Raw genomic sequence first — 20,849 nt, 5'->3', positions numbered from 1 at the left:
GTTAACACAGATTTTCAGATTTGCAAGATAGAAATCAGAATCAGAATACATCTTTATTGGCCAAGTATGTAAATCACACAAGGAATTTGTCTCCGGTAGTATGAGCTACCCTAGTATTGCAATAACAAGCAAGTACGGTAAACATAGACATAAGATAAGATAGCCTTTATTTGTTCCACACTGGAGAAATTTGCAATGATATATAAGTATGGACTTTCTGTAATGTGAGGCTACCAATGTGCAGTTGTACCACAACTACCACCCAATGACAGCTGTCATTGAGCAGAGATAAAGTGATCAGTGGTCTGATACAATACTATGACGGTTGTGCAGTTGGTGGACATATTTTTAAGTGACCAATAGCAGTGATTGCAGTACAACTTTATTTGTGCAATTATGCGGATAGTCCTTGTGCGCTTTAAAGTGTCTAGTGCTGTGGAATATTGGTCAACAACAATTGTTCAAGTATCTAGAGAGCTGGAGCTATAATGATCAGTGCGGTAAAACTGTCCCACGGGGTGTGTAAAATTTGCAAAGGGCCACAATAGATTTGAGTCACTGTTGAGGGAGTTAATGGCGAGAGGGAAGAAGCTGTTTGAATGTCTCCTGGTTTTGGTGTGCATGGCTCCAGACCGCCTACTGCAGGGGAGGGGCTGGAAGAGATGGTGGGCAGTGTGTGCAGGGGTCCAGTTGGATTTTCCATTCCCTATTCCTGTTTTTTGCGGTGTGCAAGTCCTCAAGAGTGGATAGGGCGATACCAATGATTTTTTTTCCCCCTGAGAAAACTCACACAGGCACGGGGAGAACATGCAAACTCAATACTGTACAGGAAGGCCAGGGCCCGGAATCGAACCCTGCATCTCTGCAGGTTGAGGCGGAGGTGCTAACCAGTCTTCCACAGTGCTGCCCAACCTAAAACTAAATCAATAATTACTTTAAATTGAAGAAAACGTTACTAATCAGTTTTTATGAGACAATGGGGGGTGTATTGGAAATCTTGCGGCCCAAAGCAATTGCATGTTTTGCCTCATAGGAGGTCTGGCCCCGCTTGTAAGATAATGACCGTGTTCTTATCATATTATTACTAGTTTTTACTCATAAAAACGGCATTCTTTTTTTTGTAAAAATCGCATTTTTTTTCTTGCAACACAACTTTTTTCATAACACATACTGTAGCATTATATTGTAACGTTAGGTCCATCCATCCATCCATTTTCCGAACCGCTTAATCCTCATAGGGTAGCAGGGGGTGCTGGAGCCTATCCCAGCCGTCTTCGAGCAGTAGGCGGGGGACACCCTGAACCGGTTGCCAGCCAATCGCAGGACACACAGAGACGAACAACCATGCGCGCTCACACTCACACCTAGGGACAATTTAGTGTGTTCAATGAGCCTGCCATGCATGTTTTTGGAATGTGGGAGGAAACCGGAGCACCCGGAGAGTAACGTTAGGTCTTTTTCTTTAAAAAATAAAATAAAATAAAAAAAGGCCATTTCACATTTTTTTTCTGTATTTGTTCCCCCAAAAATACAACTTAATTATCTATGACTAGAAATATTACAACTTTATTTCACACGATTCTAATTTTATTCATGTGAATTTATTCCTCGCCTGCTGTTACTTTGACTTTAACCTTTGTGGAATGAAAATAACCCACTGGCATGCAATGATGACATAAACATATATGGCTTGCAGCTGCATTGTTGTTTTTCTGGCACAACATTTTTTGCTATGGGCCGGCATGGTGGTCGAATGGTGAGCACATCCACTTCAGTTCTGAGGTTGAGGGTTTGACGCTGGGCTTTTTCCTGTGTCAAGATTGTATGTTCTCTCCATGCTTACCAAGTTAAATGAAGACTACTTAATTGTCCTTTGGGGTGAGTGTGAGGTTGAAAAAATTATTTGTCTCTTCTGCTCTGTGATTGGTTGGCTGGAGACCAGTCCAGGGTGTCCCCCTCCTCTTTCCCCCTCCAGTTCACCTGTGACTCTCATGTGGATATAAGTGGCATAGATAACGGATTGATGGATTTTTGTGACGACAGGCTCACAAGGAGTTAAATTGCCTTTCACATCCACCTCAGGCCAGCCCTCCACCACGCCTTCATCCACCTCCTCCATGCCAGCCTCCGTGAGTCTGCATCTCCAAAGCGTTGACCTTACAAATGAGCACGCTGCATCATTGTGGGAATTGGTGCTTCTGGGCGGTACAAAGTAACTCTACATTGCACCGCCCAGAGAGCACACATCAGTGAGTGCAGCAGAGAGGCAGGCACATCCTCCGCTCGCTGCAGGGATCAAATCTGCACCATCTGACGCTCAAGGATTTATGGGTTTAGTCAAAATTGCTTTTCCCACTGTGGAGATTAAGCACCGGAGGACGTAGGATGTTTTCCACCCGGGCCGTAGAATAAACCAGTGTAGCTTTGCTTTGCTTGCTGCTTTTTTTTTTTCTTTCAAAGTAGGAGCTCAGATGCTGGATGAGGGAATGCCTGAGGAAGTAGTTGGAGCCCAAGAGAGGAGCACGTTCTGACTGACAGGAAAGAGAGAGAGAAAGAGAGAGAGAGGTCCATCCTCTGGGGAATGTGAGCCATGCGGGTGGATACTGCGCTTGTGTTCTTCATCTGTGCCTGCCTGGCAGGCGCCGCCGGGAAGATGGCTCGGTCGCGGGGTCACAAACTGGAGACCTTTAAACAAAGCAGGTACAAACGGGGGCAAAGGAATGAACGTGCGCGCTTGTTGCTTCAGTCGCTTGTGCTGTGTATGCTTGAAAAGGAGTTCATCAGGTTGTATTGACAGGATGTGGGCCAGCGTTTCCTGTGTCACCTGTATGCTACCTAGCCCCTCCCGTTTGGGATTTTTTTTTTCTCCATACAACAGATTGGAGCGCAAGGGAGACCTAAATCCCTACATCTATTTATGAACCGCTGACGAGTTGTTTTGCCCCACAACCGCTCCAGACAACCTTTCCTCACCCAGGGTTTATGTCTTGCTCACCATTTCTGCAATTAAAACATATATTTATTCCGATTGGTTTTTAAGGCTTTAATAAGTGTTTAGAGTAGATTATTAAATGATGGAAAAGGCTAGTCAGAAATAAGTCTTTGTGCCGTACACTGAAAATAATGGTGTGTTGAGTTTACTCAATTTCATTTTGTCAAGTCGTTTAAATCATCTGGATACAGATATGTTTTTTTTTAAGTGGACTATTCGTCTACTTCAAAAAAATGCATCTAAATCCAGATCATTCCATTGTGTGCAGCCACTTGACAGAATAAAAGAGCGAATTCAACACCATTTTTTTTTCATTGTATATTTCCTGAAAAGTGACTCCAAAATGAATCAATCCATCCGTCCATTTTCTTCATCATGCGTGTCCTCATTGAGGTTGCAGCGTAGCTGGATCTTAGCCCAGCTGATTTTGGGCAAAAGGTGGGTTACATCCCGCATACATACACTGAGAGTGCCTCCCAATTAATTCATTAGAGTAGCTAACAAAAGTACACGAGGGCTGGCAAAACGGAAATTGTGCTCATTGACCGCATAAAGTCTGCCATTCAAATTCAGAAATAAATAAATAACGCACCAGAGGAAGTCTTATAAAAACAACAACAGATGTTCATAATTTATTATGAGAATCTTTTTTTTTTTTTTGATGATGGCATCATTTTTATTTTCATCAATGTATTGTGGCCCTCAGAAGACTGAACTAGAATGGCTCCCAACAGGGAACAAAAAGTACCCATCCCTGATCCAGACTAACGCATTACGGTAATTGAATTGTTTCCAACTTTAACTACCGGTATGCATCCATCAGGTTGACGGCGACATTTGTTTTTGAGTGGAGATATACAGTAGATTAAAGATTCACTTTCATCATGAATTTACAACTTCATGAAAAAATAATTGTGAGTCTAATCATAAATTAAAAGACTTGCTATAACTATAGAACTGGACTCCTTTGATAGCTAAAACCAAGAAGAAAAACTGCACTTGTAGACACAAGTTCCCATCGTTTCACATTTACAATCAGTTTTCTCATCCAATACGGTATCGGTTGAGTCGTAGCCTGTGGCTGCAATGAACTTCTGATTGCAGGATTTCTGTTGAAGATGATAAGACTCTCAAAATGCCAAGTTTAGCGACAGCAAAGCCCAACATATCATATAATCCTACTGCCTTTAGATACACTATCATTTGTCCAGATGTTGTTTCAGAGATCAGTGGAGACACTATACAGCTAAGCATCATCAGCCGGAATGAACGAGCCTCAGGTCATTTGGGCTGCGACTCTGCCAGTGTGCACCATTTTGTCGCTAATCATCTCACGGCTGATTTGTGGTTGTCAAGTAGAACGAGGAGCACAGTCATGGATGCAAACGTGATTGAAAGTGGTAATCCCTGCGGGCGCCTGTGTTGTTTTCTTCTCAAATCTGGAGTCATCTTTTCTGTGGTTCAGCAGCTCAACCCTTATTTCTTTATTATTCTTTTTTTTTTTGACATGAAATTGGAAATGAGTCAATCTCTTCCTGGGTCTAGTTGTTGTCATCATGGGGCCTTTATTAACTGTAACAGCAATGATTTAAATGCCTTTTTGAGATTACTGCATTTGCTTGAGAGGGTCAGCTCTTTTTATGTAAAGACTTAAAAAAAAAAGACTCTCCTGTGTAACTTCAGTTTTTCTTTTGTTCTTATTGGTGTGGATTTATTGTTGCTTTTACACTGCTCATCAGTAAATTTTAATCAGAGATGGTTTTATCTGTCCCAAAATGTATTTTTCTGCAGATTAAAAAAACACACACACACACACACAAAAAAAAAACAATACATCCTTTTATTTTGCACATTATGTTTTTTGGGATATTTTCAATTATTTTGAGATTAACCTCCAAAAGCGCAATGCAGATTTTACCATGCATTGGAATTTATAGCTATGGCATTTCAGAAAGAAACTTCACCTGTTGCGTAATGCATAACCTAACCCTTAATTCATATAGATAACGTATTACTTATACTTAATTTATTACTTTTTTAAAATTTATTTTTATTAGTTTTTTCAAGATGGCGCCCGAGTAGGCAGGCAGCCTTCAGCAAGTGCTCTTCAAGAGCCTTGCTTTTTTGTTCTTTTTTGGTATTTTTGTCTTTTGTTTTGTCACATGTTGTTTGTTGTTTCATCATGTGGACCGGATATGGACTGTTTTCAGCGCTTTTTGGCCACGACATTCGTCAAAGGAGAAGTATCTGTGCTTGGTGGTTGCGCCTTCTCGGCAGCACGCCTGCACCAGCACAGATGTTGATTTGGAGGAATGTCGCCGCCATTGACTGTCGGTGCTGGACAGACCTGGGGTGCTTGTGTTTTTTGCGCCTGTAATGGGCAGCATTTTTCACAACCCCGTTTTGTTCAGTGGCTATGTCGGGACAGCGGCGTTGGTGCGGCTGGATGGATGGCTGCTGAAGTTGAGGATGAGGAGAGAGGATGCGTATTTGGAACCTTGAGTCGCCGCTTGGAATTGAAATGGATTTCCATGGGACAGGAGAAGTGAACCAATCTCTTTTTTCGTCAATGGATGCTACAGCTTCTTGTTGACTTTGAAACTTAGCTTGTAGCCGACGTGTGCACATTTTGAGCATGATGTCTCTGATCCACTGGTTAAAGGACACTTTGATTCTCTCCTCTTTCATCTCAAACTGCTTCAAACAACAAAGCGTGTGACGGAAAAGTGGTTAGGACTGCACGACTGTCCGTGTTTTATGTTATGTGTTGTTTATTATTTTACTTTATGTTAACTGTTTTGTGAAGCGCTTTGTTACAGCTGTCGCTGTTGTGAAAGCGCTATATAAATCTGCATGTATTGTATTGTATTGTATTATTATTATTAATAGTAGTAGTAGTAGTCGTTGTAGTAGTAGCAATAGTAGTAGGATTGCTATTATGAATATAATGTGCCATAAAAAGAAAGAGGACAGATTTGGAATCAGTGCAAAATATTCATCTGGAAAACTTTACTTGAAACTGCGATTTAAAAAAAAAAAGTAAATATTTATTGACCACTGTTTATAGGTGAACATAATAATCAATGTTGAAAAATATAGGTAATATAAGAATGAGTTAAGGCACATACGCAACACACTAACACAATAGTACCAAGAGTATTTACACGTTATGATATCAGTTTACTTCTTTACATTCTCTTTGACACAAGTAATTTGAGTTACGAGCTTGGTCACAAAACAAATGGTCAGTAAGCTACCACATCATATTTCAATCTTGATTTGGCATGTTTGAGTGAGCAGCCTGGACGGAGATAGGTGTAATGCATCTTCTCTGATCATCGTCACATTTAACCCCCCACCAGTTTCCTCCGATGTCGTGTCTTGGAAGGGCACAAAATGTAATTTAAAAAAAAAAACACTTGTGGGGTTTATGCTCCCTGAGAGCTGAAGTCACACGCGGTTTTTGACTTATTTTTATACCCGCTTCTAAGGTTACATACTGTGCCGAATACACAATCCTCTCCATGCTGGGAATAATTTCTCATTTCTCGTCGCCTAATGCCCCCTCCCAGAAGTATAAAATTACCCAAACACACTGCTGCTGCTGCGTGTTATGAGTGTGTTTAATGTTTCTTAGATTAATCGTCCATGATGTTCACTTGTGAGATTCAAATTGACTGTTGTAGTTTAATTGAGTAGGGCTACGATTAGGGTTCCCCCGAGGCTGCAGCACACAGGGGAAAGTGCTGCGAGGTAAAGCGGAGTGCAGACAGCCAGTCGGTTGTGTTCTGATGACAGTCCGAAAGGGGATTGGAGCGTCATTTCTGCCAAGAGGATTAGGAACCAGCTGTTGGATGCAAGCAGACGAGTAGCACCCATCGGCCATCGGTGCAGCCAGCGCCCATGATTTGCCCTTATTTCCTCCCCCGTCCCCCACTCCCTCCCTTCTCCTTTTCTTTCTTTGCTCCTGCTTCTGTGCTGTCGTCTTTATGTTCGTCTGTGCTTGTCAGAGGGATTTGTCTCTGTCTGTCACAACATGCTGGACTCCATTAATCCATTTTAGAGGGTTTGGAATTCATCTTTTCTCTCTCGCTCTCGTGCCGCATGTGGCATGACAAAAGCCGGCTAAGCCATGAACGTATACTGACGGCACGCCCCTGGAAGAGTAACATCAGAGAAGAGACGCCTTCACTCAACTTGGACGCCATGAGGAAATGATGCCCTTTTGGCCTATGTGTGATTGATGCTGGGATTGAAGTGTGTGCGATTACATCACACACACGAGAGATCTTGACAGTAGAGAGAATGGTCGAAAATGTGTCTTCTTGTAAGCTTATGCATTGTTTATAGTCCATACATATAGTGGATATAAAAGTCTACACACCCTGTTGAAATGTCAAGTTATTGTGATATAAAAATAATTGCCCAGGGCAAATTATTTTAAAAACCTTTTTCATCACAAATGTTACCGGTGAACAACACATTTGAAAAAAAAAAAAGCTTTGATCTTTTCCAGAGGGTTATTAGTAAGAACGACTGAAATATTGTGGTTGTGCAAATGTGCACACCCTTATAGTTAGGACGTGGCTCTGCATAGAACTAAACAGTCACATTCAAGCTCATGTTAAATTAAGGTCAGCACACGACATCCACCATTTTTAAGTACCCGGTACCTCTGATTAACAGCTACTCTAGTGGGCTTTTCCTGACATTTCATTTGCACTAAGGTGTCTATTTTTGAGCCCCGCCCAAATCTAGCGCAAAGCGCAGTCTAAATATGCGCATGAGTAGGGTTTTCTTTCTTTTGGTATTTTTATATACGAGCACAGTGAGGAAGGGGCGTTTGCGCTGTTGTGGGAATGAACAAAGATGACTTACTTTGTAATGGGAATTTGACCATCTAACAGGGCAAAAATGTAAGTAACTGTACGCACCTTTGAATGCTGACCAGTTATTTTGAAGATAAGCAAAGTTGCCTGCTCATGCACTAGTCTGCACTCTGTTTAGCTGCTCAAAATACTGATTGTGCTGACCTTCACCACTTCCCAACATGATAAAATGAGAGCGCAAGATGCGGAGGGGGAGAAGGCTGTGAATGGTGTCTCGCCATGTTTTTTTTTTTCTTTCTCAACTAAATCTCATCATTTTTTATAATACTTCCCGGCCAATGAAAGTGACTCCATTCATTCCTTGAAAAGTCAGCGCACGAGAGGGACACACAGTCTTAGACCTTATGGAAGCAGAAATAAACTCACTGGAGTCCATGTAGGAGATTGAAGCGTGCAAAGTACATTTATATGGGACTGCAAATAGACCTCCACGGGTGGGTGGTCTAAAGAATTGGTCAGGGCAATCACAGATCACCGCTGCGAAGTGGGCAACGTATTCCACCCCAGTCATTCATGTCCATCCGTGCCTTGGAGGATGTTTTAATAGTTATAAAAAATATGATAATAATGGGTTATTCAATGAATCTATATCTGCAACAATTCAGAGCATTAAGTTCAGGTTCATGTAACATTTATTCAAGAACTACGATGACATCCAACACACGCACTGTATCAGCGGAGTGTAGAATTTGTCTGCCTTATTACTTTGGTCAAATTTACCAAAATCACATTGGTCTAAAATCGAGTCTATTTTCTGTTAGCAAATTGTCAGGTGTGCCGGGGGAATTTAAAAGAAAACGCCCTCATTCTGCCGGAATGTACATTGAGAGGCAGCACAAACTGCCACATTCCGAAATATGGTAGCACATAAATCAAGATTTTAATACAGAAAAATCTTTGTATTTGTTAATGTTCTGGGAATTCATTTTTACAATATGTATTGAGATTCTTTTGACTGTGAGGCAGACTTGCCAACCACAACCACTCTAAAATGTATTTACTTTCTGTCAATGATCAGGTCCCGAAGGGAAACAAGAATGGATGGAGGTTCAGGTCACAAAACAGGAGGGTGAGTTTGTTTGTTTATTTGTTTTTTTTTTTGTGGAGGCATTCTATTTTTTTTCCAAATCTTTCTTTCATAGTGCTAATTGTAAACACTGGAATTAGATTCAATGCTGCATTCTATTGATTGTGTGAAACTGATCATAGACTTGTCAAAATCGAAAGATAGGAGTGCTTACGTGCTTACTCTTTAAACAAGAACGGCATGATAATATCGATGCAGACTTCCCGTATGGCATAACGTTATTCGTTTGTATTCCGTGGTATTTTTTGGAGAGTAAAATTAGGAAAATATCAGCGTGATACAAAGCTACTGTCCTGTGTAAGGGACGATGAGATTTTGATGACAAAGATAAAGGCCGAGATGAGCTGGTGCTCATCAAGGAGTTCAGAGCATTTAGAAATGATCCCATCACGTTAAAAGTAATAGCAAGCACATAACAAGAATCATTTAATGTATTCCCTTCACAGTGAATCGCGGAAATGTAGTTAAATGGCCCATGTCTACTTCAATTGTTTTTATTTCCGCAGCCCAATCTACAAGAGAAGCCCTGACATGACAAAATCTCTGATGACTAAATCGGAGCAGCTTCTCAGAATAGATGACCACGATTTCACGATGAGGCCGGCCTTTGGAGGTCAGCCAAGAGTTTTGTGTTCATGACTTTTATGTTTGGGTTGTGCAAAAAAAAAAGAAGTTCTATCTATCTATATATATATCTATATATATATAGATATATATATATTTGTTTGCTTTTGCAGCCATATGAGCGTTGTTCTGTCACTTGTTCGGGCCAAATTGTTCTGTAAGCTGAGCTCTCAGTCTTTGGTTATCAAAGCAAGTTGTGCTATGACAGTCATAGCTGAGCTCATTTATCTGTCGCGTGTCTTCTACCACTCACTCGGTATGGTATAAGGGGATTTGAAGAATTGTGGGCTGAAATGTATTTGTGCAATAAACACACGTAAGCTTGTGCGAGTATACACTCACTACGCATCACATTATTGAGATCCAACAAACAGTGCATAATTTTAATTGACACTGGAATATACTGTACATATACAGTATGTGATATATACCGTATACCAGGGGTGCCCATTAGGTCGATCCTGATCTACCGGTAGATCCAAGACAGGTCCCAAGTAGATCCGAGGAGTGTCGAGGAGAAAAAAAACAAAACAACCAGTTGTGTGTCTTTGTACATGTTAGTAATATCTTTTTTTGTGTTAATGTACGCTGCACCCTAATCATCCTATCAGTCTCATTTTCACAAATAAACGTTTTAAAAATAAAATAAAGCAGGTAAATCTTGAATTTACGATGGCGTGTGATTACGTCACCGGAAGTTGTTAGCACTCAGCAGTCTGCAATTGCAGCTTGTGACCAGAGCTGTTGTGGTCTATCTTTTATCGTCATTATTCTCAGTCAGATTGCTTCATGTACAATTCACCGAGGGCACGGGCAAAGAATAGGAATCTAGGAGGGCCCAGGGAAGCACTTTAAAACGGTACGTGTGAGCTACGATAGTTAACAGGCTGCAAAAGTGCATCGCATGCCTCAGTTTCAGGCTGTTTCTCATCATGGCGCGCGCGCGCGTGCCGGTAATAGTAGATCCCGGGAGGTTAGTTGATCGAAAAGTAGATCTTCGGTCCAAAAAGTGTGGGCACCCCTGCCGTATACGATATCTATAATTCACAACGGATTTTAAATTACAACAGTAAAAAACGGCAGTATATCATGAAGAAGAAAAACAACAAAACATGTAAGTCACTGCAAAGTAAAAGTTGCATTTTTGTGGGTGAAATACAATATACTACAAAAACCGAGACCAGGAACGCCAGAGCTCGGACTCGCACCCAAAATCCTCGTCCCCGTGTAATATATTCAAAGCAGAGCAAATACATTTTTCATGCAACTCTCTCTTATTTTGAACTGTATGTCTTGAATATAAACTGTTCTTTCATTGCTGCCGATGAGACAAACCGTGACTCACATCACATGAGCATCACTAAACAAATATTTTCCCGTATCACACTTTGACTGCACGTCTATGAAAGAACAAGCACGAGCTGGATTTCATCCTGCCGCTGCATCAACTTTGATCCTTTATTGCGACCTCATTGTGTTCGCGCACTTATCGCAGATGATGCTGTGGAGTCGCAAAGCAGAAATAGGTCATATGGACTGTAGAATCCCAGCCAGACTGATTTGCAGGGTTGAATGTTGACACTAAATATATTGTTTATGAGTGACTTTTGATTAAAAAAAAAAACCCCCGACGGTGAAAGCATTTGGTGTGAACTTAGTATCACTGTATTTCAGGGCCTCCCATTCCAGTCGGAGTAGATGTTCAAGTGGAAAGTTTGGACACCATCTCTGAAGTGGATATGGTGAGCAACTAAACAATAGCATTCATCAATCCATCCATTATCTATTTTCTTCCACTTGTCCAGTTTGGGTCACGGGGTAGCAGCTTTAGCAACACATATAGTCTGGTTGGGCGAATGCCATGCCGAGGGTGGAGAACTGGTCCGCTGTTCTATGGTGCCGACAAAAACCACCTCGTTCCTCCCTGGATCTGAGATTCAACTTCCTGACGGACCCTCCTCTCCAGCACCCCTAAGGAGACCAGTCCCCGCTTTTAAGGGGGACCACCACACCAGTCTGCCAATCTAGAGACACCATCCCCGATGTCCACGCAATATTGTAGAGACATGTCACCTATGACAGCCCCACACAAGAACCAGAAGGAGTCCCACCTCCAGACCTGGCTCCATAGGGGGCCCCTGGTAACTCGTGTCTGGGTGAAACAAACCAAGCCCGATATTTGTATTCATCATAAGGGGTCTTTGAGCCATGCTTTGCCTGGTGACCCGGCCAGAGGCATAAAGACTTAGCTCCTACAATCACACGAACCCCTCCACCATGATAATGATATGGCTAATGGGTAATAAAATATATTTCTTCCCTCTAGGACTTCACCATGACACTATATCTGCGTCACTACTGGAAGGACGAGAGGCTGTCCTTCCCCAGCACTAACAACCAGAGCATGACCTTTGACAGTCGCCTGGTGAAGAAGATTTGGGTCCCGGATATGTTCTTCGTGCACTCCAAGCGCTCTTTCATCCATGACACCACCACCGACAATGTCATGCTAAGAGTTTATCCTGATGGCAACGTCCTCTACAGCCTCAGGTAAACACAACAGAGGGGAAACATTTCATTCTATCTTTTTTTTTTTTTGTCTGAGTTGTGGTTTGCAAGGCATCACACTGAAGTTTATTGCCTACCTTATTAGTAACAATGCTTGGAAAAACATGTCAGGATGAGGCAGTGTATTTCTCGGTGGTCGAATCAACGTGGTAAGCATTGAAGATATAATGTCAAAGTTTGGTCGAAAGGGGTCAGGACGATACTACATTTTTTCATTTCACAGAACAATTCTATCTATTTGTCATGTTTGCAATTTTCCTGGACAAAGAAATTGAATTATTCATGGGCTGTTGTGTGAAAGTGAAAGAATGGTCAGCAAAAAAAAAGCTGTTCCCTGAAACACTGTGTGTATAAAATGGAATCGTTTATGCAGACTACAGTACAGCATTTAAACAGAACAGGCAACTGGGATCTGTCATGATATAATATATAATAACTGTAATCACAGTACAATACAAATGTGATACCGCGTTCAATTCATCCCAGGACAATATGAAAAGATTTGCGAAACATTCAGTGAAGGAATAATAGCAGCCATTGTGCTCTGGTTGGAAGGCAGCTCACCGTGTGTGTGTGTGTGTGTGCGTGTGCGCGCCTGTGTGCCCGTGCATGCCCTGTTTGTGTCTTGTAAATTAGGGTCACGGTCACCGCCATGTGCAACATGGACCTCAGCCGCTTCCCTCTGGATACCCAAACGTGCTCCTTGGAGATAGAAAGCTGTGAGTGGATTCATCACTGCATCTTTCATATCTTGACAAAAGCCTCCCAAGAGCCATGCCCACATGAAAAGAAAAAACAAACAAACAAGCACACCTCCTTTTTATCTTGTGTTCTGCGGCATCTGATACGACCAGATGCAGTGTGCGATATATAGTTTGACCTAAATGAACACAGGAGTTGGTGTTTTAAACTCAGTTAACTCAGCGTGGCCCATTTGGACAAATTTCTATCACAGTCCTCGAAAATTAGAATCGGAGTCTACCAGAATAATTATCTTATGATAAATACACTTTACAACAGTTGTGACGTGTAACATTTTGGAGGTGAGCAAGAGCGCATGCAATGAACTAATTTGCACAGCGGCATGTAAATACAGTGGGCGTGGCACGGTGAGGAACAGTCAGTTCTCGCTTTACTTACTGTTTTTCATTTGACTGTTTGACTAATGTTGTCGGTTAGTGATGGGCTATGACGCTTTCCCGATTTCCATACAAATTCATTTTACGTCACCCCGGTAAAAACAGAAATGCATTGAACATCGAGGAACCCCTGTGCTATATTTAGAGATGTTTTTCATCTGATTCATGAATTAATCAACCAAATAAATGACAGATCAACTATTGTAAAGGCCTGGAATAAATGCCTGATATACTCCTATGTTGGGAATAGTAATCTTTTGAGTCATGGAATTATGGCTTTTGAAAAGCCAACTTTGAACCACTTTGTTCAAGTTCAGGGCGGGGGGGGGCGGCGATTGTCATGGTTTGGTTTGTTCCCCGTTCTCACAGATGCGTACACGGACGACGACTTGATGCTTTACTGGAAGAAAGGCAACGAATCCCTGAACACGGACGACAGAATATCCCTTTCCCAGTTCCTCATCCAGAAATTTCACACCACCACCAAGCTGGCTTTCTACAGCAGCACAGGTAATCTCCTCCTTCCAAACGCCAGCATCCACACGAGAATTCCAATTCTACTCGTTTAGCTTTCAGAGGTTCTCTCACACGGCAAATTCCAGCTCGATGTAAACTGTGCTCCTTGCGCTATACTGCGCTAGTATTTAAATTTCACACTGACATCGAATGTATCAAATGACTTCGAACAACTTGTGCGGCGCTTTGAAGGCCCTGCAGCGGTTTTCCGAGCGCCCGTCCCTTCCCTGCTCGCAAGAGCCTCTGAAGTGTTAAAAGGATTTTGCGCGCTATCTTTCCTTGCCAGAAATAGCATGAACCTTTTCCTTGAAGTGGTTTCACGTCCAATCAACTGCTTGTACACATCACTGTGTGTGTGTGTGTTTGTTCCTCCCAGGCTGGTACAACCGCTTGTACATCCACTTCACCCTGCGGCGCCACATCTTCTTCTTCCTGCTGCAGACCTACTTCCCCGCTACCCTCATGGTCATGTTGTCTTGGGTGTCCTTCTGGATCGACCGCAGGGCCGTACCCGCCAGAGTCCCCTTAGGTAAGCCCCCCCCACCCTCCTTTCAGTCTGCTCCAGGGATCAGCCCTTTCCGGTTTTCGAGTAATGCAGCTTTAATGTTCACAAAGGAAGGCTTTTAAAGAAACCCCCTCCTACGGGGCTCCTCCGTAGCCTTGATTAGTTCGAGACTGAATTCCGTAGAAATTGGCACGAGATGCTTTCATTCAAGGGAAATGCAAAGAAGAATGACAAAGAAAAAAAATGTGTGCATGACAATTGGGCGGATGAATACAGGACATCAAACTATATCATAGCAATCTGCAGATACCAAAACAAATTTGCTCCTGAAATCCAATTATCCAAATGTGATGAGATCCCGACAGTGACATGACATCATGAGAAAAATTGCAATGCGTACACTCAATTCCTGAAACGTAGCACATTGTCGAGCTAACAACAACAAAAAAAAGAAGCAAAAGGGATTAGCCATGTATTAGTTGACTCATTTGCTTCGCATTGTTTTGAATGTTGCCTTTGCAATATCTGAAAACTGTTTGGAAAACTGTGTTTCCATTTCCTTTCCCATTTGTTTAGGTTTTAAACCGATGTTTCCTCTAAAACGGTGGTTCACAAGTAGGCTACCACTTTAAAAAATACCCTCCTAATGAGTATAGCGTAATAGGCCCACATGTTCATCAAAAAATGAGGAAGAGGGTTTTTTTTGTTCCCTAAAAATGATATTTAATGTTTTTGTTTGTCACGACAGCATTATGCACCAAAATTCCAAAACTGCACTGAAATAGAGAGGGGGAAAATGTACCTAAATAATGATTCAATTAAAATGTATGGCAAGGACGCTCCCATAGCTGATGTCATGTTGTGCTTCTTTGGACAGCAAACTAGTTGAGACTGAATCAAATGTTGGTTGCAGCCCAGTTGTGTACTCCATTTTGACTTGGTTTCGACTAAATATTAATTAACAATTCATTCCAGTCAATCAACGAGTCTATTATTGGGTCCATTCTTAACATTGACATTGGGTATGATTTACCTTGGGTCCTTCTTGAAGTCACAACTCACGGTAACATTTCATTTGTTTTAGGTGTTTTTTTGGGGGGGAGGGGGTTCCAGTGTTCATGCAGTTCTAATTCCACTTACCGGTATGCTGTATATATTTTTTAGACATAATTTAGGCTAAATTTGACCTTTGGGTTATTTGACTTTAGACTCCACACTATTATTTTTAATGAGATGGTCAAACCGAAATGGTCTGAACTGCTGTTTCCATGGCATCGACTTACTAAGCAGAATAATGCTGCTCGGAGGAGTAACGGAGGAAGTTCCGAAAGGCTCTCGTCATGTTGTTTTTCTTTAGCTAACAAACTAGTTTGGGCTCAATCAATAGGAACTGCCAAGTCGTGCACTCCATGTTGTCCCAATTACTTCAAGACATGATCAGTCAAGAAAGAAATTGTTCACATTCATTCACGTTGGGCAATCTGTGCCGTTTAATCAAGTTGGGAAAGAAGACAACACTCCCTATTCATGTGCGTCATGAATTAAAAAAAAAAAAAAAAACCTTCCTGATTTTGAATGCATGTTTTTTCTCCTTCAGCCTCACAAATAAAAAGCTGTTTATTTCCTAATGTGACAATCTAAAGCCGGAGGCCCACCGCGGAGGACAGCTGCAGGCAGACTGTGTCCTACATGCTTACTTGCTGTCTGACCTTGCTGTGGAGCACAACCACGCAAATAATCGCATCTCACGCCGTTCAGTATTGCGATCTGTTTTTGTGTCTGATTTCATATGGGCTTGTAACCAGCTGAGATGTATTTTTGTGTGTGTGTGTGTGTGTGTGTGTGTGTGTGTGTGTTTCTCTTGGCAGGGATCACCACTGTGCTCACCATGTCCACCATCATCACCGGGGTCAACGCCTCCATGCCGCGGGTGTCCTATATCAAGGCGGTGGACATTTATCTGTGGGTCAGCTTTGTTTTTGTCTTCCTGTCGGTGATAGAGTACGCCGCCGTCAACTACCTGTCCACCGTGCAGGAAAGGAAAGAGAGGAAGCTCAGGGAGAGAGTAAGTGTTGCTGGGTTTTTTTGCCGTTTAAATTATTAATGGAGCGTTTAACCTGGGGCATGTTGAAAAATGCGCTTTCATATTGTCTCCTGCGGTGAATATGTGCTGCACTGCACTTGGGCAAACAAATTGCCCGAGGAAGATTAAAATATTTGTTTTTGAACACCTCGGCAAACAACAGAGTACCCAAGGGGGGATTTACTAAAGCCAATAAGAACTAAATTGTTTCGCTTTCAGATCTGTTTTTTTCCCATATGCAGAACACATACTGTTTAAAAAAAACTGCTTGTTGCCTGGAGGAAGATTTGCTCTTCTATGATGTGCAATAGACCGAAACTAATAAAAAAAAAAAGTAAACGGATAATGGATGGTTGGATGGCGCAAATTCAAACCTCAAGTCTTATTTTCCATCTTAAATGGCCTCACGGACTGGTGAAAATTCAAACTAAAACCCATGTTACATGTCACATACAAGAAAGATTAATATAATGTCGTGAGTACATTTTCCCCAAGGGAAAAATATTGAAATAATCTACTCCACGCTCAGTCACCAACATAACACCTTATTTAGCTGTGCTTTTTAAAGCAAATTTTGCATATATTGCATCATACACGTGTTTAGTAATCATGCTATATCACTAAATTAAGATGCAGTACAATAAAACTTCTCACTCTTTGATGACATGACGGAAGTGGAGTGAGGATTGCTTCCGATGACATAATGCATTGTGTTAATCAATGCTAAAAACTAAATTCAACCGTGACCCTAACGAAGCCAGGCACCATAATTATTTTTTTTTAAACTGGTTGGATATGTCATATTAAAAGACAGCTCTAAATTGGTACAGGCAATAAAGAATAATACGTAATCTCGTATGTTCATTTGCAATACCTATGTTAAAAATTGCATCACTTTAGGCTTCTCTTGGGACTATGGCCAATTATTGGTGGGACTTCTTTTCATGGATGTTAATTTTTTTTTTCATCTGCCAAATGCAAAAGACAGATGCAAAGAGGTTTACCTCATCATAAAAAAAAAATCAATAAAATGATAAATCCCGTGTTTGATATGGTTGCTTGCTTGTGTGATCAGGCCCTATCGTAGCCACGACTGGTTAGCTGGGATAGGAAATCGTGGTCGTTTGATTTCATATCTGCTTACGTTAGTGGCTAAATTTTACACCTGTGAGACAGTCACTTTAATATGACTTGTGTTTTGCACAACTCATTCTTTTTGCCCTTCCATCCATCCATCCATTTTCTGATCCGCTTATTCTGACAAGGGTTGGGGGGGCGTGCTAGAGCCTATCCCAGTTGTCTCTGGGCAGTCGAGGGGGAACACCCTGAACCGGTTGCCAGCCAGTCACAAGGCACACAACTATTCGAGCTCACACTCACACTTAGGGACAATTTTGAATGCCCAAGTAACCTGCCACGCATGTTTTTGGAATGTGGGAGGAAATTGGAGTACCCGGAGAAAACCTACGCAGGCACGGGGAGAACATGCAAACTCCACACAGGAAGGCCGGAGCCGGAATCAAACACTGCACCTCTGCACTGTGAGGCGGATATGTTAACCAGTCGTGCACCGTGCTGCCTTCTATTTGCCCTTTAATTTGAAATACTTTTACAAAATTAGATTTAAAAGACATGCACCATTTAAATTGACATGACCACCATCGTAAATTTATAAATACAAAGCAACTAATTTGGGCAACTCAAAATTAATTCAACGAAGGTGACACGCCAGCCCCACTCTGTCCGGACAGAACGGTAATTTCAAATTAATTCGCCTTGTTCCTGTTTCCTTATTTAATTATTCATATTAATTTCTTTTGACTTTTCTGTCCTTTTGACTTGAAATTAAAGATCAATAGTAAGAATTTGTTCTATCCATCCATCCAATTTCCGAACCGCTTGATCCTCACTAGGGTCGCGGGGGGTGCTGGAGCCTATCCCAGCCGTCTTCGGGCAGTAGGCGGGGGACACCCTGAATCAGTTGCCAGCCAATCGCAGGGCACACAGAGACGAACAACCAACCACGCTCACACTCACACCTAGGGACAATTTAGAGCGTCCAATCAGCCTGCCATGCATGTTTTTTTTGGAATGTGGGAGGAAACCGGAGCACCCGGAGAAAACCCACGCAGGCCCGGGGAGAACATGCAAACTCCACACAGGGAGGCCGGAGCTGGAATCGAACCCCGTACCTCTGCACTGTGAAGCCGACGTGCTAACCACTGGACTACCAGGCCGCCCGAATTTGTTCTAATATACAGTAATTATATTGATGCATTTCACTCGGTTTTAGCGCCCCCTACAGTCCATGACGTCTTTAGCATCTGAGTAGGAAGTAATTTTATTTTGTTTTAGTCTCATTCGACAGTTAGTTGTTAACTTTATACTTTGAGGTTCCATTCGTATGGTGTCGACATAACCCAAGCTAGTACGGAAATCTATCTAAGTCTATCACGAGCCTGCGCTAACGCAATCTTCAATTTTTGTTGGAGTAATAGCGGCATCAGAACCTCTCTGCCATAATTATAAAATGATTAAATGAAAAATATTAATTATGGCCATAAATGAATGCACTCTCATGATAAGGGACAAGGTATTCAATAAATGTTCCTTGGCGCCAACAGTTCGAGTCAGCCATATGAAATCATCCTTTTTACATGATTTCCTCTAGTTTTAAAACTAATTAAAGTCAAATAATTCAGCCAATAAGCAACGTGAACGGAATTCTAAACTACCACGTGTGTATGCATAATATATGATGTTAATTTGCAGTGACTGTTTTCAAAATTGCATCAGTGTAAGCCTCTCTCGGGGCCATGGCCAAGCAATGCAGGCCTGGAGCTCACCCAGACTGCAATATTTCACGTGGCAAATGCCAAGCATATGGAGCCAAACTCACCCACGTACCCCCGAGAAACATTTCCAGCACAAACATCGCCCAATAAATATCTCCAGTTATTTATAGGCCTTGGGAGAAGATAAACAAACGAATACTCATGCTTATTTTTTTTTTCACATTTGCTTGCCCAGCTGCCCTGCACGTGCGGCATCGGCAACCCGGACGACATGATGATCGACCCTCAAATCACCGGATACGGCGCCATGGACATCAACACCACGGGGAACTACAGCATGCCGGAGAACTGCGGGCGCCAGGATCGAATTCTGGCTCAGGTGGCCCTGAACGATCCGCAACTCACGGGTCAGGTGAAGCCCTCCAGGGGCTACGTGAACATATGGATCGACACGCACGCCATAGACAAATACTCGCGGGTGGTCTTTCCCGGAGCTTACATCCTCTTCAACGTCATCTACTGGTCCATCTACTCGTAAGGTGTGTGTACGGGAGCAACGTGCGCCGTGGCGCGCCAAACTGAGAGGAACTGGCTTGTGGCACGTGGAGGACTTGGTGGAAACGCCACTGAGAACGAGGATCACCGCCTTCTCAACAGCAGCCTCTTATAACCGCTCCAAAGTGTGCGTGTGTGTGGGTGGGTGTGGGCGTATGTGTGTGCTGCCATGCCGTCACTGTTGTGACATTCACAGGAAGACGTTGGCTATCGCTTGATGTACCGCCTGCTATGACAGGTGAAAGCAGCACTTTTTCAGTCCGCGAGGAATGAACAGATGCAAACACCGCACAAATATGTTTCTTGTTCTATATTATGAGTATTAAATGTTTTGGGGGGGGTCTTTGGTCACAATTGCTCAGAGGTTTTATTTGGACCCGAGCACCAGGCGACGTGAAGACTCTCTTCGAATTGCTCTCTTGGTTATTCTGCAGACAGTTCATGGCCTTTTTGAGAGCCTCAACATGCCCGCTATCTATGTATTTATTTATGTATTTATTTTCATAAATGTGTTTATGCTGGTGAAAATTGATGTATTCTAGGGATACCCAGCTTCGCGGCCTGAAACTCACAGTCATGCCTGGAGTGTGAGGCAACAGTAATGATCATTTAAAACACACTGTTGTTGTGTTATCGTCTCTGATGTTTAATTATTGGAGCAACAGAGCCAGCCCAATACACGAAAGAAGCTATCCAACGACATGAGTGGAGAATGACAACAACATTTGAAAGCGACTGAGAATTTACCTTGGAAAAAATCTGAAGGGCCTGTGGATCACTGCCTGCCGTGTTATCATTCTTCCAACAAAAGACACATCTTTTTTAAACCTCAGTAAATAAGTATCCATGTATGAGCACTTGTGTTCTGCCCTCTCAAACGTAGGGGGAAAAAGAGAACATCAGTTTCACCGATCAACATGAAATGTGTGAAATTTGGCGGTGCTCTATCATAACAGCATCTGAAGGTTTTCAGATCAGGTTTTTTATGCTGCTTCCGTCCCTTTATGATACAAAAACAACATTATTTCAAATACACAGTTCAGAAAATGTACAACCATAGTCTGCTTCCGTAGTTTTCCACAAAAATGGGTGGCCG

The 20,849-nt window shown here is 42.3% G+C and overlaps 2 protein-coding genes across 3 annotated transcripts in view; both read left to right on the top strand.

Moving 5' to 3' along the window:
- ift43 (intraflagellar transport 43 homolog (Chlamydomonas)) overlaps positions 1-19,403 on the top strand; it is a 294,545-nt gene extending 275,142 nt beyond the window's left edge. The window contains exon 10 of the mRNA XM_086127133.1: positions 18,317-19,403. The gene's annotated coding sequence lies outside the window, so the exon portion shown is untranslated. The remainder of the gene's footprint in view (positions 1-18,316) is intronic.
- On the top strand, positions 2,206-20,384 carry LOC147196200 (gamma-aminobutyric acid receptor subunit rho-1-like). 2 transcript variants are annotated; one of them, XM_086127130.1, is made up of 10 exons: positions 2,206-2,700; positions 8,900-8,950; positions 9,475-9,581; positions 11,267-11,334; positions 11,919-12,142; positions 12,797-12,879; positions 13,669-13,809; positions 14,192-14,344; positions 16,321-16,385; positions 19,434-20,384. In XM_086127130.1, the coding sequence occupies exons 1-10, from the start codon at positions 2,591-2,593 to the stop codon at positions 19,734-19,736; spliced, it is 1,305 nt and encodes a 434-aa protein (XP_085983256.1). In that variant the 5' UTR covers positions 2,206-2,590; the 3' UTR covers positions 19,737-20,384. The 2 variants fall into 2 exon arrangements, with proteins under 2 accessions (XP_085983256.1, XP_085983255.1); XM_086127129.1 differs by having other exon boundaries at positions 2,212-2,700; positions 16,189-16,385.
- The last annotated feature ends 465 nt before the right edge of the window (positions 20,385-20,849 follow it).

This window comes from Hippocampus guttulatus, chromosome 13, assembly GCF_054856545.1.
Source record: "Hippocampus guttulatus isolate MCC_2025c chromosome 13, RoL_Hgut_1.0, whole genome shotgun sequence".
Lineage (NCBI taxonomy): Eukaryota > Metazoa > Chordata > Actinopteri > Syngnathiformes > Syngnathidae > Hippocampus > Hippocampus guttulatus.
Note: the sequence above shows the minus strand (reverse complement) of the source record. Positions and strands in the feature narration are given on the sequence as shown.

Coding starts and splice junctions, on each gene's coding strand:
- LOC147196200 (XM_086127129.1), top strand. CDS start 2,591: ATGCGGGTGGATACTGCGCTTGTGTTCTTCATCTGTGCCTGCCTGGCA. Junction 8,951..9,474: donor TCAGGTCACAAAACAGGAGG/GTGAGTTTGTTT, acceptor TTATTTCCGCAG/CCCAATCTACAAGAGAAGCC. Junction 16,386..19,433: donor AGAGGAAGCTCAGGGAGAGA/GTAAGTGTTGCT, acceptor TTGCTTGCCCAG/CTGCCCTGCACGTGCGGCAT.